The sequence below is a fragment of the Triplophysa dalaica genome, chromosome 8 (assembly GCF_015846415.1).
Source record: "Triplophysa dalaica isolate WHDGS20190420 chromosome 8, ASM1584641v1, whole genome shotgun sequence".
NCBI lineage: Eukaryota > Metazoa > Chordata > Actinopteri > Cypriniformes > Nemacheilidae > Triplophysa > Triplophysa dalaica.
This window is the reverse complement of record NC_079549.1, coordinates 3,375,518-3,392,502: the sequence shown is the minus strand read 5'-3', so window position 1 is coordinate 3,392,502 and position 16,985 is coordinate 3,375,518. Positions and strand designations below refer to the sequence as shown.

General features: G+C 35.6%; 1 protein-coding gene and 1 long non-coding RNA gene across 2 annotated transcripts; both read right to left on the bottom strand.

The window, feature by feature from the left end:
* Positions 1-915: 915 nt before the first annotated feature.
* Positions 916-10,382, bottom strand: crfb1 (cytokine receptor family member b1). Its single transcript, XM_056755734.1, has 9 exons — positions 10,242-10,382; positions 9,680-9,770; positions 8,237-8,357; positions 7,600-7,766; positions 6,573-6,730; positions 5,638-5,797; positions 3,913-4,037; positions 3,486-3,659; positions 916-2,463 (listed from the first exon to the last, which is right to left on the bottom strand). Exons 2-9 carry the CDS (start codon positions 9,726-9,728, stop codon positions 1,804-1,806), a joined length of 1,614 nt encoding a protein of 537 aa, XP_056611712.1. The 5' UTR covers positions 9,729-9,770; positions 10,242-10,382; the 3' UTR covers positions 916-1,803.
* Positions 10,383-13,489: 3,107 nt separating this feature from the next.
* On the bottom strand, positions 13,490-14,551 carry LOC130427807 (uncharacterized). Its single transcript, XR_008907358.1, has 2 exons — positions 14,168-14,551; positions 13,490-13,932 (listed from the first exon to the last, which is right to left on the bottom strand). It is a non-coding gene; the product is annotated as an uncharacterized LOC130427807 (long non-coding RNA).
* Positions 14,552-16,985: the final 2,434 nt, after the last annotated feature.

Here is a 16,985-nt window from a genome sequence, read left to right as displayed (position 1 = left end):
AATAATTTGTTAATATTAAAGGAGATTTAATTCAATCTGCGCTTGGGCGTGTAATGGAGGAATTTCTGGTGCTGTTTGGACTGCTTTAAACACTTCATGAAGTCTCCGCAAGTTACTGGCTCGGTAAAAATACCATCAAGTAAACCAGGACGGAATTCATTTTTTATTTCTTGGTCCGGTCCCAGAAAACCGAACTACACGCACCCTCAATCGAACCGTGCCAAAATTCATTTGTAAGGGGATCGAAGCCGCTTTCAAGAAAACCCTGTTTGGTGTGCACCAGTGTTTGGATGGCAGTATTTACACTATTTAAACAGAGCCGGTGCACTAGTGTTCGTTTTAATCGAACCAAACATGCAATATGTAAACACACCCTTAGTTTACTGCTTCAAATGTGGACTCAGAATGTCACGTGTTTAACAATAATTGGAAAGCAAAATATTAATAATATAATAACAAAATACTTAAAATAAAATCTGGTTTCACATTTATATGTATAATTAGTAATATAAATAAGGGTAGTAATACAGAAAAAATGCAGTTGGTGTACAAGGTCTATGGTTTTACTAATATTAATACAAAACAGATTACTGTAGGTAGACCATTATGAATGTTCATAAGGTTAACATATATTCATATATATGTATCGTATAATCTTGCTTAAAAAACGTATAAAACAATCAAGTTTGAGCAGAATTAAGTTAAGCCTATTTGGTTTGGCCCTCCACAATCATCCCAGTTTGGTTCTTCGGGGGATTGCTAACCCCCACCGTTACCAAATGCGAGGACAACACTGAAGTCCATTTTTTGCAGCTGTCCAGTAGAATACTTGAATGAACTTTAGCAACACGAAACCTCATGTAAATGGATCCCTGTGACTTTTTGTTTACTCTTTTAGGAGGTAATAGGCAAGGGCAAGGCAAGGCGTTTTATTTATATAGCACAGTTTGTACACAAATGAATTCAAAGTGCATTACGTAAGCATGATGCATAAGACCTTTTTAAGTAAGTAAATGATTAATATCACAAATACACAAAAGAACAGAATTTAGAACAACAAATAAATGGAAACAAAAATATAAAAGAATAAAATTGAAAGAAAAATAAAAGTGCAGTTAGTGTGAAGCAGCACAGGGCTCAAGTTTATAAACGCACGGCTAAACAAATGTGTTTTTAGTCTGGATGTAAAGTGGCTACTGTTGGACCACGTCTGATGTTTTCTGGAAGCAGATTCCAGCAAAGGGTGGCATAATGGCTGAACTCTGACTCAGCTTGTTTTGAGTGAACCCTTGTTATCTATAACTGACTTGACCCTAATGATCTAATATTCAATAATCCTATCTGAAATGCATTTAGGTCAAACAATTCCTTAAAACCTTTAATGTAAATGTGATCTGCATGGTTTGACTGTCAATAAGTAATGATAAACCAATTTATTCCTACTATGGAAGTTAAAAAAAAAGTTATTTTACTACTCCTTTAAGGGTATGTGCTTGATAAAAAAATATACATATATTTTGAAATGTAAACCCGTCACCGTGCCAAACGACATGTGCTGTTCCTTTAGAAAAATATTTGACAGTAAGAGTAAGGTTACATTACCTTAACGTCTGAGTATATTTTTACATTTATGGATTTGGCAGATGCTTTTATCCAAAGCGACTTGCATTGCATTATTCTATACATTTGTTTCTAAGTATGTGCAATCCTCTGGGATCGAACGCACGACCTTGGCGTTGTTAACGCTATGCTCTTACCACTGAGCTACAGGAAAGCTTTTCTTAAAATAAACATTTTAAGTGTTTATCGCATTATATAGCCTGTATCACTATCATCAGTCTCATCATATGAGCAACTATCTTGTTCATGCATATCTCCTGTGACGGTCGCTGTAGAGCTCGACTTTGTGTCCTGAATAGTCTGTATGTCCGGATCAAATGAGAACACAAACAGATGCTTTTGACTTCCCTTTGTTATCGGATCATCTGTTTTCATTTCTGAATGTACAGGTGGTGGGATTCCGTAAAGTTCTTTTTGAACTGAAGTTCTTTTATCCTCATGCAAAACATTTTCGTGTTCTTCTGATCCAAAAGGTCTTAAAGTGACAGAGAATAAGTTGACATTCCCTGTAGCATTTGAAACATCTGCATTTCCCTCTGGCTCAAATCTCAATTTAGGATGTTTGTCTTTTTCACCGGACACCTCTGACATCACTTCCACCTTATTCTCATCTTCATCGCTATGAATGTCAGGGGATAGTGTAGTTACAGGGCTGAGATGCAGAACTGGTTTATCCCCTGTGCTACAGATACTGGAGCTATAAAGGAGGGGCAAAGCTGAAACTATGCCGTCTTCTTTATTACTAGTACCTTGCGAATCACAGTCTTTAATCATGCAACCCATGTAGGTGAAGTTTCCTTCCTCATCTTCTTCATCATATTCTTCATCATCCTCTGTGTCTGCCTAAGAAAAATAGAAAGAAATTAAGAATATTTACATTTTAATTCAATATTCAGGAACCTAGCAATCCCATTTTACTATTCAACAAGAAAAAATTGAGGATAAATCTTGATATCATGTACTATACAGTATATAGTGCAGTACTGTAGACCGTTTCATCGGACGCGTGCGCACCTTACCCCCAGTTAACTTCCGGTCTGTGTTTGGCTGGTGTCTAATAATATAACTATTTCTATTTTATTTAGTCTATGTTAATATTGATTTGTATTATTATTTTATTGTATAATAATTGTATTAAATAAACGATTTGTTGAATTTTGTTGTGTGTTCATTTTATGAAAATTTTTGAATGGGTCCCGCAGTTTGGTTGCATTTAAAGGAACAAAACAGGGTTTTTAGGAGGATCTATTGAAAGAAATGCAATATAATATACAAACTATTTCTTCAGAGGTGTATAGAGACCTTACATAATGACCGTTATGTATCTAATGCCTTATAATATCTACACAGAGCAGGCCTACATACATTGAATTCATCGCCATGTTTTGTACAGCAAGCCCTAAACGGTCAAACAACTCTGCAACGCACGTTTCCTCTCCCCAGCGGTATAGTTATGAAACGTACGGATCGTACTCTACTCATGTGACCTGCTGATTATTCATCATTGAGTAACGCTCTCTCAACCAGAATCTTAATAGTATGGTTCAAACACACCAAAAAGTGTGTACTTCCGGCAATAGTTGCAGGATTGTGAAAGTGCTATGGTGAACACTCCAGTGTACAGAATAATGCAATGGTGGTCCCTTTAGTAGTTAATATGCAGCTATGCCATCACAACCCACGCAAGCACAAGAAATGTCTTTTTGAAGAACGGTTCACTAACTATTGACCTATAGGCATGAAAACATTAAATCAAAAACTCTCAATATAATCTAGATTTAAGGATAATCCTCACGGGTGGAACCCACCCTCAGTGTTACAAAATGTACATAATGAAAAACTGTGAGGTGATGAATTAGACAAACCTGGTCAAGGCCATCTTCTTTATGTTGCTTTTTATGTGACGCTTCATCAATATATAATAAAGGACTGATTCTGGTGGGATCATTTTTAGATCTGGTCATTTGAACATCACTCAGTAATACATTCTCATTCACTGTCCATTCAGGGTTCAAGTAGTACACTTTTACTATATTTCGCTGAATAAGAAAAAAACAGAGAGAGTCCTCAACTGAACAAACATTATATGTAAAAAAATCTGTTTATTTAAAGCACTGTATTTAAGAACACTAAATCAATTAGACTCAATAAACATGGGCAATCTTACAGAGTTAACACATGTTTCTGAAAAAGCAAATTTTCTTTATAAGGTTAAAAGTAATGATGCATGTGAAACATTCTGGGAAAAAAGCCTGATGAAAAAAACAAATTGCATATAGACGGGGGTCTTACCAGTCCTTTAGGCAGAAGAGTCTTCACCCTACATATGAACCCAGTGTAGAATAGGCTGCTTGCCAGCATCAGCAAAACCAATCCAATGAAAACAGCTCCCACTGAACCACCCACTATATATAACACTGCAGAGAGAGAGAGAATATACACATTCAATTTCATTTAGTTTTAAAGACGGTTTTACCTGCAACAACATAAACAAATGTTACTGCGCAGTGCGCATTCATGCTTTAGTGGGCCAAAGCTAACTTCTGGTAAACAACCACAAATAATAGAGTACCTGCAGATTACAGTATTTTTGACAACAAGCATAAGAAATATGTCCTAGCAAGCAAATTAAAATTAAATCTAGCCAGGATTATTTTGGGTTACCATTGGAAGCTTACCAGTTACAAGAAGAAGGTTACCAGTTCCTACTATGGTTACCAGTAGAAGTAACCATAGCAGGAACAATTTTAATGGTGCTCCAGAACCATTTCCTAAATTCTTCAAAATAACAAAAATATATATACTGTTTATAAATACAATATTTATGTCTACTATAATAGTAAATGGAGCCCCAGAACTGAAAATTGCTATCATCATTCTTTCATATTTTTTCCTTTGTGTTAAGCCAAACTCCCGGTGCTCCAGACGTCCAGTTTGCCCCTGGTTCTTCTACTGGTAACCCAAGTTCCAAAACAGAAAAATTAATGTATACAGGTTTAGAACAACTTGAGGGTGAGTAAATGGTGACATAATTTTCATTTTTGGGTGAACTATCGGTTTAGCACCAAGCGTTAGGTGATCTCCAACTCCCAGTTGTGATGACGTCCAACTCATTTGAAAGTCAAACATATCTAGAATTGGCCAGGGCTCATGTTGACAAAGCAAACACTATTTTGCAAACAAGATTTTTTATTTATTTTTTAAACAAGACATAGAGAGTTAATGGTTAGTCAAATAAATGCGAGACAGGTATGTTTTGAGCTGTTTTTTTTAAGTTGTGAAGGATGCTGGAGTTCAGGCGCAGGCTGGCTGTTCATTCCACCGCAGGGGAACCGAATGAGTAAAGGTTTTTGCCAGCGATTTGGTGATGGAACAACCAGGCCTCGTTCATTTTCAGACCGAAGATGACGGGAGGGGATGTAGACCTGGAGCAGTGAGTTGAGGTAAAGGGGCAAATTTGCCGTTATCGTTGTGAAGGCCAGTGTCAGCAATTTGAACTTGATGTGGGCGGTAACTGGCAGCCGGTGAAGGGAAATCAGGAGCGGTGTTACATGGATAAATTTAGCCTGATTGACAACGAGACGCGCAGCTGCGTTCTGTATCATTTGCAAGAACTAGACTGCATTGGTTGGAAGGCAGGCCAGTAGAGAATTGGAGAAGTCAAGTCTTAATTAATAAGTCTTAAACATAGGTAAATAATTGCAATAAAGAAGATAAAAAAAAACTTCACAGCTAAAACTTGAATTTCCTTCAAGTTTATTGTGACAGTCAAAATCTAAACTCAGCACAAGCAATGACTGTAACTATGCATACTACACTGTAGATATTAGAAAAACAAGTCTGTTAAAGTTTCCAATATTGCCCTTATGGATCCCTATACATGACACAGATGCAGGAAAATTCAAACGGCAATGCAATTATTAAAACAATTATTATTATACCAACATATTAAAAAAATTAAACACCATTAATAATGATGCCATTCTATCCATATCAAGTCAATAGGATATTTCTTACCTTGTTCAAACTCTTCTTTACTAGTGTATTCACACTGCCAGTCAGAGCTGCGAGTGTTGCGATTTGAATTGATCTTGGGAAGTACTCTAATACAGTACTTATCATGAGGCTTTAGATTCTGTAGAACATGCTCTCTACCTGTTATGATATTCTGGTAGACCTGTATGCATACATGACAACAAAGGAAACAACAGCTGATGTGAGTATGAATGAATGAGGCACTTATATAGCGCTTTATTGAGTATAGCTGTACACCCAAAGCGCTTAGCAAACATATGAGGGTGGTTTCTTCTCAACCACCACCTGTGCAGCATCCACCTGGATGATGAGACGGCAGCCACAGTACAACGACAATGCATGGTACGGTTGGGTTTGGTACGACTCTGCTCCGTACAGCTCAATTCACTTTGGCTCAGTTTGCTTTTCCACTGCAGTTTAGTACTGCTTGTGGGTGGGGATTATGAATTTATCGTCATAGTTGCGCCTTTACTGCTTTATATCATTGTAAACGCGACAAAAACAAATGCACAACACAGGAGTATTGTATCATATCAATGACGGATGGCAACTAAACAAAATACTGCTAAAAATAGAAGAGAGTTTGGGAAATCTTAAAACAAAGAGCAGACATCGACATCTCTATATTACTTTCCCAAAGCAGAAAACAAAGAAGTAAACAAAAAACTAACTGCCAGTATTACGTATTAAAATGCATATCATCTAACTAGATGAAACATTTCAACTCGAGCGAGAAATTCATGAGAAGATCTAATTAACACGTACTGTTAAACACGTCTGGACGCGTAAAAATGCTCCTTTTTTTGCGCAATGTTCTTCACACTCGCCTGAAAAGTGAAACTATTCTCGCGAGAATATAAATATAAAAAAACATCCAGCAGTACAAGAAATAATACTCCTTCTGTACTGATTCTTACCTTCTCCTCTCCTGCTTTCTTCCAGTTTAAATTGAAATACACAGAATTATAAAACTGGTCAAGGTCGTTCTTTTTTCCAGAACCTCTGGGCAGTGACACATTGATTTTCAAACAGTCTCCACAACCAGAAAGAAATACAGTGGGTGGACCTATAACAGCTGAAAGAAGCAAAAGAAAGTAAAGAATTAGTCTAGTAGAAGTTTACTAAAACGTTAACTATTAAAACGTTCTATTAACTGTAATTAAATAAAGTATTGGCCTAAATGTTTTTTTACTTTTAATAACTAAACAACATTTGAAATGCTGCTTCAGGAATGAACTGAAGCACTGAGCACTAAAATGATCAACTATTCATCATACTAGTAAACAGTACTCGTGTCATTGTACTCGTCATAAACTAACAAATCTAATCTAGATGTGAGTCCCATGCATTACGACACATCTTTTACATTATATAAGTATGGTCAATTTTATTGACCACAAGGAGGCTTCAGAATACATTTTTGCATATACTGTCAGAGCATGAAGCTGATTAGTCAAAACAAAAAATGAGTGTCGCCCACAATGGCAAACCGAGTAACACTGGGAAACCTTTGACAAAACAGGGACAGTATGGTGTGTGCTAAAGATGCTACATAACAACTTTCGTGGAAATCTGTAGGTGTTCAAAGACGTAGATTTAGAAAAAAGAGAAAAAATATGGAAGGGAGTTTTTTATGATAGGAAAACTTGCATTCTTGCATTGCATAAAACTTGCATTGCATAAAAGGGTGCATTCGAATCGTCATGAGCCAAGAGTTCAGGATTCGTTTCTATAACTTACAGTTCAAAGGGTATGGCCATAAACATGACTCAACCTTTTTTATGGTAACACTTTAGACTGTCCTCTTCCTGTGCACCATATTTCAAAGCTTTTCTACGGGCTGCCATTGATTTCCATTTCAGCAGAATAATAAGATGACCACCAGTTACATGAGAGAATGTAAACATAAATCTAACAATTTGCAGATTTTCAAGTATGACTTACTATCTTCATATGGTGTTATACTTTTCTCAACTTTGGATGATGTTTCGTTGTCAAGTGATGCCCAAATAGAGAATGTACATTGTGTGTAGATGTCCACTAATGATTGAGAGACATCTAGTGTCGTATTTCTGATGTTAAGGTGAAATATAGGCTTTCCAGTACCGCACCTGTAGAAATAATAAGATGGAGGCTGGTTAAAGATGATCCAAATAAAAGACAAATTGTGATGTTTACATTTTGCAGTACATTATAAACAGCTTCAAAACAGTTTGACTATAATGCTAAATCGTAGTAATATTTTACAATGGACAACAAATATTCCCTCCTTTGAGTAAAGACTATTGAGAATATGTGTATGAGCTTTGTTCTGGACTTTTTGCTATAACCCGGCCAAAATGGATCACAATTGGGCTACTTCAGCATAATAAAATGGCTTATGTAATAAAATAGTCAGACCAAACATTAACATTGTCTCAGCATTTATTCAATTTTATATCATTTCAGCCATATAGCAAAGTTAACATATTTAAAGTTGATCTCCTTAGCTTTTATAATGTAGTGGATATGGAGCAGGTGTAGGAATCTTGTTGCAAAAAGTTGACAGATGGACAGGTTTTACGGTATTGAAATACCTTACCTTTGCTTTAGATTGAAAACAGTGCTTGTTGAAGAATTTATTCCAGGGCTCCATTGTAAAATGTGTTTAAAGTTGTGAGACAATATTTTAAATGTAACTGGAGCAGGGATTGCATCGAGCACTAAATGAAGACAACAGAAAATGATAAAATCATGCAAACAAAACACAAATATGTTAACACAGGGAAAAACAACAATGAAAGAAAGAGCAACTATTTTTGTCAAGTCCCATGAACTAGCAGACACAACAAACTTCAATATTGTGACATAAATCCACGGAAAAAAAAATCAAAGCACCATTTCAGTTTTTTCTCAATTTACTATTTATGTGTTTAGGTAAAATTAACATTTTTGTTTCCATCTGTGAACTTTCTTTCAATTTTCAAATGAAAACATTGTTTCTATTTGCATTTATTTGCAGAAAATGTAAACTAGGGAAAGAGGCCAAAATAATATAAAATATGCTCTGTGTTTTTCAAACCACAAACACTGCAAAGAAAACAAGTTCATATTCAGTTCTAAGCAATACTTAATATTATATAAGTAATATTTGTATGTAGGGAAAGTTCAAAAATTCTTATTTTTTTTTATCACAGTTTTCATGTGTCTTTCACATTGCTGTTGGATGACTTTATCACTCCTGAGGTGTGATTTATTGAAATACAACAGACACTGAACTGGAATGATCACAATATATCTAGAAATGCGGATTAATTTAAGATTTTGGAATGGTTTCTCTTTCCGGCTGTATGTCTGAGTACAATATTATGTAAAATATATATCCAATATTGAATAGAAAAAATTATGGAATTACTTTTTTTTTGCAGATTATTTGGATCTAGAAAACTTAGAAATGGAGGTCTGACTGTTAAAGGGCAGAGCTCAAAGAATGTTCAAAGAGACTTCATCAGAGAAGGGTTGCCACTCCAGAGTTAAAGTACATTTTCGGGTTTTAATTTAGAATTATAAGAGCATATAAAATAAAAACATTGATCCACATGGACACCGCAATATTCTATTAAAATAATTAGGAACTATTTACAACAAGGTTGTATTTGTTAACAAAATTAGTTAATGCATTAGCTAACATGAACTAACAATGAACGACGTCCACAGCATTTATCTACATTCATGTTTATTTCAGCATTTATTAATGCATAAAAAACATGGCAACTGTTAACATTAGTTAATGCACCATGAACCAACATGAACAATTGTATGGACAACTTACATTAACTAACATTAACAGGGATTCATAAGTGCTGAAAACCATATTTAACATTTTTATTTATCTAAGTTAATGCATTTCCTAATGTTAACAAACACCTTAATAAAAAACCTTACTGTAAAGTGTAACCAAATTAATACATGTAGAAAACAAATATAAAAAAATGAACTGAAACACGGATTCTGTTTTTGACAAATGTACTGTTTGTAAACATACCTGGAAAGTAAAGAAACATGAGCAAACGAAGCTCCAACATTGTCTTCATATGGACAGAGAGTCAAAATTCATGATGAGCAACAAACGTCCACTGAAATCAAAATGAAAAAACATAAAAAGTGAAGAATGGGAACCACACAATGGAAATAAAAGAACAGCAACAGTTACTGTCTTGAGAATATTGTAGTAAAAAAAGGAGCATGGACAAAAACCCTTTTCTCATTTTATGTATGTATTATGTTGTTTACTAGCCCTATTCCTTACCTTTTATTTTGTGATTAGGGATATAATTTGTATATAGCCTAAGCAGGCATCAAAGCAAACGCACACGATACGAGGTGTATGTCTAAGATAATAATAATAATAAAGGCAGATTGACTGCACATAAAGTTACTTAAAACTTCTATAGACTTAAATAGGATCAACATTGGCTAAATTGTAGACATTTCTTTTTTTCATGAAATGCTACTTTTCCACTAGACCCGAACATTGTAGTTAATGCAGTTAAGCAACCTGAATATGTCTAACGTTAAGTTAAATGTTAAACTAGTCTTTTCAGTACCTGTAAATCCTAAACAGTCCTCATCCCTCCATTTGTGAGACAACTCGCTGTATTTAAGCAAAATACATGTAGGCCTATAGTTTAAAACACGATAAAGTAACGTCCTGACTGTACTTTCCCAACGTCATTACTGGAAATCACGTGTTTCGATTTCCCTTTGAGACGTCATTGGGCTTGTCTCACTTCTCTGCACTATGGAAGACCAAAAGAGCCAAAACGTCAGAAAGACTAAAGGGTCTAAATGTGTGAATCAAACGCGTCAGCCTATCTACTTGTAAACATGCATTTTACGTGTTAATATCAATTTTCATATGTCAACCCAATGCATGTGGCCCCTTTGATAACACCCCTTGAGGAGCAATTCACTCCAGGAACGAATTAGCCTATATTTTACACACGCATTCATACCTCACGCGTTCAAACGCAAGTTATAGTCGCGCGATTGACCACCTCTACAAAAATGCTGCGTCAACTCAAAGGGGACCCTACGCGGACCGCAAGCGCTGTGATTGGTCTGTTTGAACACCTCCCTCATGTCAAAAAACTCCGCGAAAGCATCATGTTTACTCAAAGAAAATGATTTGTTCATCTGTATTTAACATCTCAAGCTGCAACAAACGTGAGCGTTTACGTGCCGCTATCACTGCTATAATGCTTCTCAAACGTGCTCATTCTTCTTCGACTCAATTCGACAATAACATGCGCGTGGGCACGGACGCCTAGCGGTCATTGCCTTTCGACGCGGACAACGACGCAGATGTGTAAATGAAAACAGACACGTAACCTACGGCGTAGGTCCTAAGCAGAACTAAAAATCGGCCTTAAGCATCGCGTGCAGCGATCATTTTGGCGGTGAGTTGATTTTTGCTGCGCTGCTCACGACCCACCCAGCACTAGACGTCATTTGGACGTCTTTTTTTGGGCTAAATCAAGTCGGCCCGTCCTGGCCGTCTTTTAGCCCAAAAATCGACGTCGAAATTTGGTCTTTTTTTGGCCCGTCGAAATTTGGTCGAAATTAGCCCAAAAATCGACGTCGAAATGTGGTCTTTTTTTGGTCCGTCGAAATTCGTTCGAAATTAGCCCAAAAATCGACGTATATTACTAATATTGACATGAAAAGAAAATCACATTGCAGTAGTTTCTTGATAAAAACGTGTGTTGCGACTATTTCTTAAAGTATAATTTAACTAGTTCAACAATGTGGCTAAATCACTCAAATGTTTATATAATGAGCCGATATGCTTATAACGGAAGCCGTATATTCAATATAAATTATCCATAAGAAAATTGTGACTGCTAATTCAATTTTATAAAGTGTTTTCCCCGCTTCTTCATGATGCACATACCTTTCAGACGATTCTTAAGGTTGGTCGATTTGTTGTTAATAGTTGCTCATAATGTTGCATTCGTGAGAGTTTCCCTTATTTATCACGCAACCGTTCTCCGCAATTTACAGAGTGCATTAGTTTTTTCCGGCTTTTGTTATACAAAATTACAGCTTTTACAGCGCCAAAAACAAGCATTAATGTTATGCCTGATCATCTTTGTCAATCAATATTGACAAATTCGTTGACCAAAGCACAAAAATGATCTTTTCTCATCCAAAAGCCATCTCCTGAATCTTAAGTTGCTGCACATTAATGGAACTTTACAATAAACTGGGTTCTATGTTTAGATGAAACTACAAAATTTGCTTCTTTGAGGCAAATTCAGAATAGTTAATCCAAAAATTATGATTCTGTCATAATTTACTAATTGTCCAAAACCTGTGTTAATGACTTTGTTCTGCTGAACACAAGGGGAGAAATTTTGAATAAGGTTCGTGACATGGCCACGATTGCAGTGGATTTGAGAAAATGAAAACTTGATTTTAAAAAAAGTTAATTTCAAATTTCATAACCAATGCCTTCATTCTGCAACAAGTAAATTTTGATGCCATTGAAGAAAAAGATCATTGGATGAGAAGGTTCTTCACTGCACATCTCATTGAAAAAAAGGTACGATTTTTAATCTCATATTTAATAATTATAAATGTTTTCGTTTTCTTAAGGAAATAAATTTTTATTTAAGGTCATATCTATAAAATGAACATAAGACAATTATACAGCCGGGCGAAGGACTCATTGAGTATTTACGATACCACAATATCAAGAAATGTATGTGATAAAAACTAAACATTATTTACTGAATGCTAAAAAAATACATAATTTAAAATGTATTAATTAAATTTATATCTAGCCTAGTCAGATGATAAAAAGTACACTTACATTATGTACTTATAGTGCTCTCCTTTTGTACAGTAATTTTATACTTTGTTGTAATTATACAATTTGTATTAAATGTATTACTACTGAAGATAATCTTAAAAACATAAGTGTACTCAGCCAATCTAAAATGTCTAGGGCACAAACACAGGATGTGTCGGCCCTGTTTTAAGACACCACGAATATGAAATGTGATCAGATTGTATTTAGTAAGCACTTAGTTACAGGTGGTAATTAAATACATTTTAAATATGCCTACATGAATAGTATGTTAAAGGCACATAAATCAATAAACAGGAAGTGTGAACTATAACTTCTCCCGGAGCAGGAAAGCTCCGCTACATCAACTATGACTTCTAGATAGAGCGGAACTGTTACTATAGCAACGATTTCAACTTAAGAGTTTGTCTCTGAGGAGGCTTAAATACTAAAGGCTAATTTTTAGAATACAACTATACATTTAGTGTGCGGAAAAGAGCAATTTAAGTATATTTTGAAAGTGTACTTTTTAGCAAAGAGCCACACACACCACTACCCAATAAACATTTGGACGTTTAGTGACCGTTGAAAAGACGTAATTCCGACACGTCCCGTCACGGTTGAAAAATAGTTCCAAAATGAAAGTTGAACCGACGTCTTTGACGTCATCTGAACGTGATTTCCACGTCTTTTCTGCCCGTCCCTGGACGTCCAAATGTGTCCGCTTCCGGACGTTTATTACTAGATGTGTAGCTGCTTAATGTAAGCGTATATATAAGAATGCGTTTAATATAATCATACTCGCGTTGTGTAACATCGTGCAAGGCAAGCAATTATGTCTAAAGGTTTACGTGTCCTAAATTGACATACGTTTTAAAAAGGTCCAAAATCGGTCCGGTCTGACCTGAACGTCTATAAAACGTTTCAATCACGTGTACATCACAAACAATAACACTTTATATGTGGACTTAAGCAAAAATAAGTGTCTTAATTTAGCACATCATATTTTATAGTGAACATCACATTTTTTAATTGTCTTCCATTTGTATTACAGCTACTATTCAAACAAGAAAATAAAAATAGTAGAATCTCGATAGCAATGGAGTTTAACATTGATGTTCAGCAGCCATTAATCAAACATGAAAATGACAAAAGTACAGTATTACAGAAACACATTTGAAACTACTTAAGTCCATTTTTTTCAAAATGTTAACTCATTTTCTTGGTCCCCAACCACCGGCTCTGCCAGGAGTGTGATTCATGTGTTCCACCATTGATGCATGGAAGTCAGAGCTATGGCACTACCAAATTATTTCCTAACAGTCTTGTATTACTGTTAAACCAGCCATAAAACAAGTATCCATCAACCCCAGTGTGCTTCATGTGTTCCGCCATTGCTGCATCAAAGTCTGAATCTGTTGCATTTGGGCTACACCTGTTCACAGCATCTGAGTGAGAGAAAAGAAGATGAATATTAAAAAAGTAGAAAAAAAATCAAAGGCAGAATTTGAGGTAAATTACATGAATGTATTTAGAAAAAGTCAGATTATCACACAACTAAATTTAAAATACATACAAGATTGTAATTAACATGTATTAGACTTTATTCTTCTCTAGAATAACCGAATGTCAAAAAGTTACAAATAACACTAGAATAAACGTATTTACGGGTAGCAAAAGCACCTGATGAGTACTGTACTCCATGCTGTTCGTTTTGAAAGATGAACTTCAGCAAATAGCTGGTATTCTTGATCATGGCAAGTCTTCATCTTCTATGAAGAGTCTAGATTGTGACAAAGAATATATGTTAGATTAGTGGTGCCCTTGAGAAAGACCCTCTAAACTTTGTAAAAGTGGTATTTCTGGTAAAACCTGATGTTCTTACAGAGAAGTCCACTAAATAGAGAAAATAAAAATGACATAAATGAAAAAATAGACAAGGAACAAGAGATTTTTGCAATGTCATAAGGCCAAAATTACCTTGAACTATATAGTATAGCTTTGAATGGCTTCTTTTTAAGTTGACCACCCCTCATGATAAATTTCACCATAAAGGCATTTAACGTGATTCTGTGAAATAAATGACTCAGGATTACTTCACCTCAGAAAAATTACAGTTTGTTTTCAGATTTGTTGCCATCACTATGGTTCTTTTGTTTACTACCCAAATATTTGTATCTACACAGAGAAAGAGATAGAGAAAAACAAACAAACACAAACTACATCCGCACAAACACACACATTCTTTGTCACAATGCAATCTCTTAATAGAAGATGTAGACTTGCCATGTTCCAGAATGCCAGATATTCACTGAAGTTCATCTTTAAAACCGAAAAGCATGGAAAATATTTCTTTGGAATCCTGAAAGAAAAATCTGTTCATTAATATGTACACACACCTGGACACATGACTACTTCTAAACTGAATGTGACACTTGTCACATTTTGTGTTTAATACAAACAATTAGGGCGGATGTCCCAAAGGAAGAAGGTTTGGAACCCCTGATTTATTTACACATTGTTCCTGTAGTTGCATGAAATTACTCAACTTAATGTTAATTGTAACTGACACAAAACACAGCCAACGTTAGCTCTTTACCCGCCAGCCTTTACAAAAAAAGTTCTGAGCCAGCTTCAGCGTTTTTTTACATGTTCTCTAAACTTTGATGGCTCACAATACATTTTCTGTAATGAATAATAACTTAACGGTTGATTTTTAAATGACAAGATAACTGTGGCAGGGAACGAGTTAGCAGTTTGGGGGATTAATGATTTTGCTATCAATATCCTAGCAAGAAGCATTAACGTTGCACAGCACAGTTCAAGTGTAGAAACTAGCGTAACTTTAAACTACCTTTTAGCCTGCTAGCTAATTTCAGCCAAACACAAACTACATGGCAGTTGACAATGTGCGCAACATTTCTTTCAGTTCCTTCGTGTCCAACAAGTAAGACTCAACCACATTAATAAAACTAAACAAAATGCACTTACCCAACAGTAGTATTTGTATAACTCCGTCACTTTTCGAAATAAACCACACCGCCATTCCCGAGTCTTCTTCTTCTTTAGAGTTTATTGCTGATGGTAAATCAACTGAAGGCGCATTACCGCCACCAACTGGAGTGGAGTATGAATCACCGATTTTGACAGCACAGTTTTGGCAATCATCCACTTTAAATTGTGAAAGCAGATATTATAACATTATATATGTAAATGTGTCATTTAACTAAGATGAATACAAATGATCGTGTATTTAAAAAAAAGATTTCCTGCTTTTTGCAATGGGTGTTGTTTGACGTGTAACGTCAACGGACGTCTATCACAACATTTTTATAACTAATTGGGCACTCAAATGAATCATTGCAGTATTATTCAAGGTAAGCACAATGTATTTTGCTTATTTCATAAGAACTTTACAAAGGGTCACGATGGACTAAAAATGCACGTGTAGAGGACGTCACAAGAGGACGCCCTTTCAACCGCTTCAATATTTATATAATTACACGTAGCTAAAGTCAAAGTAACAATCATACATGCAACCCATAGAGATCTGTTGACATGTACAAATGTATCTCAATGCATTTTTAGGAAATGTTATATGTCACATATTTTTACCGGTTTATGCCGTCCTACCGCGACTATTTTAGGCCAGGGACACGACGTTGCCGTCGGACCAATGTTTGTTGGGTATAGTTAGCCTAAGCTTACGGAGCCGCACTGCAATTTTTTTCTAACCTATCTACTTTTTTGTCATAATAGTATAACGCAAGGTATGTTTCCATAGATACACATTAAAAATGACATGTATAAAAAATATATTAAAATAGTACTTCTTGGCTGCTTGCTCGTGCCAACCCCGCGAAACCTGGAATATAAACTTGTGGTCTGTGACCGTCACGCGCAGTACACCGGACTCACTTCTGACTGGACCAGATTACAGCCGTTTTTCTGAGGTAAAATCTTTTTACTTAACCGTTTTATTTAAACTCAACCTAAAGCATAACAACAAAAATTGACGAAACGAAATTACATATTATGAAGAAAGTAATAATAATCATAGTAATAATCATCGAATAAGGACACAGACAGTCTGAGGGAACAGTTTCTTTCACGCTTTCACACAACAGTTGACGGATCGTCTTTTCCATTAAATGTATGCTACTGCATTAACTGCTCACACATGGTTTCCTGTCTTTTATGTGCTGTTTACATCTGAACCGTATAATGTTAAAGGCCGCTGTCGTATAATGTAAAATACCTTTTCCGGGTCCAATGTTATTGTACGGAAGGCGCCGTAAATCTATATTCCTAAACTGTGAATCGAGGCATTTCATTTAGGCTATATGCGAACTGAACCATCTTTACAACAAATCAATTATTCCTTTTGAGTAACAAACTGAGAACGAATGTGTTTTTCTTTGTTATTGCAGATGCAGTCAAAATGTGAAACAGCATGGCCACCGACCACATCATAGTCAAAGCCATGGGAGACGACACGGCT

Coding starts and splice junctions, on each gene's coding strand:
- crfb1 (XM_056755734.1), bottom strand. CDS start 9,728: ATGAAGACAATGTTGGAGCTTCGTTTGCTCATGTTTCTTTACTTTCCA. Junction 8,358..9,679: donor CATGTTTCTTTACTTTCCAG/GTATGTTTACAA, acceptor GTCTTCATTTAG/TGCTCGATGCAATCCCTGCT. Junction 5,798..6,572: donor AGAAAGCAGGAGAGGAGAAG/GTAAGAATCAGT, acceptor GTATGCATACAG/GTCTACCAGAATATCATAAC.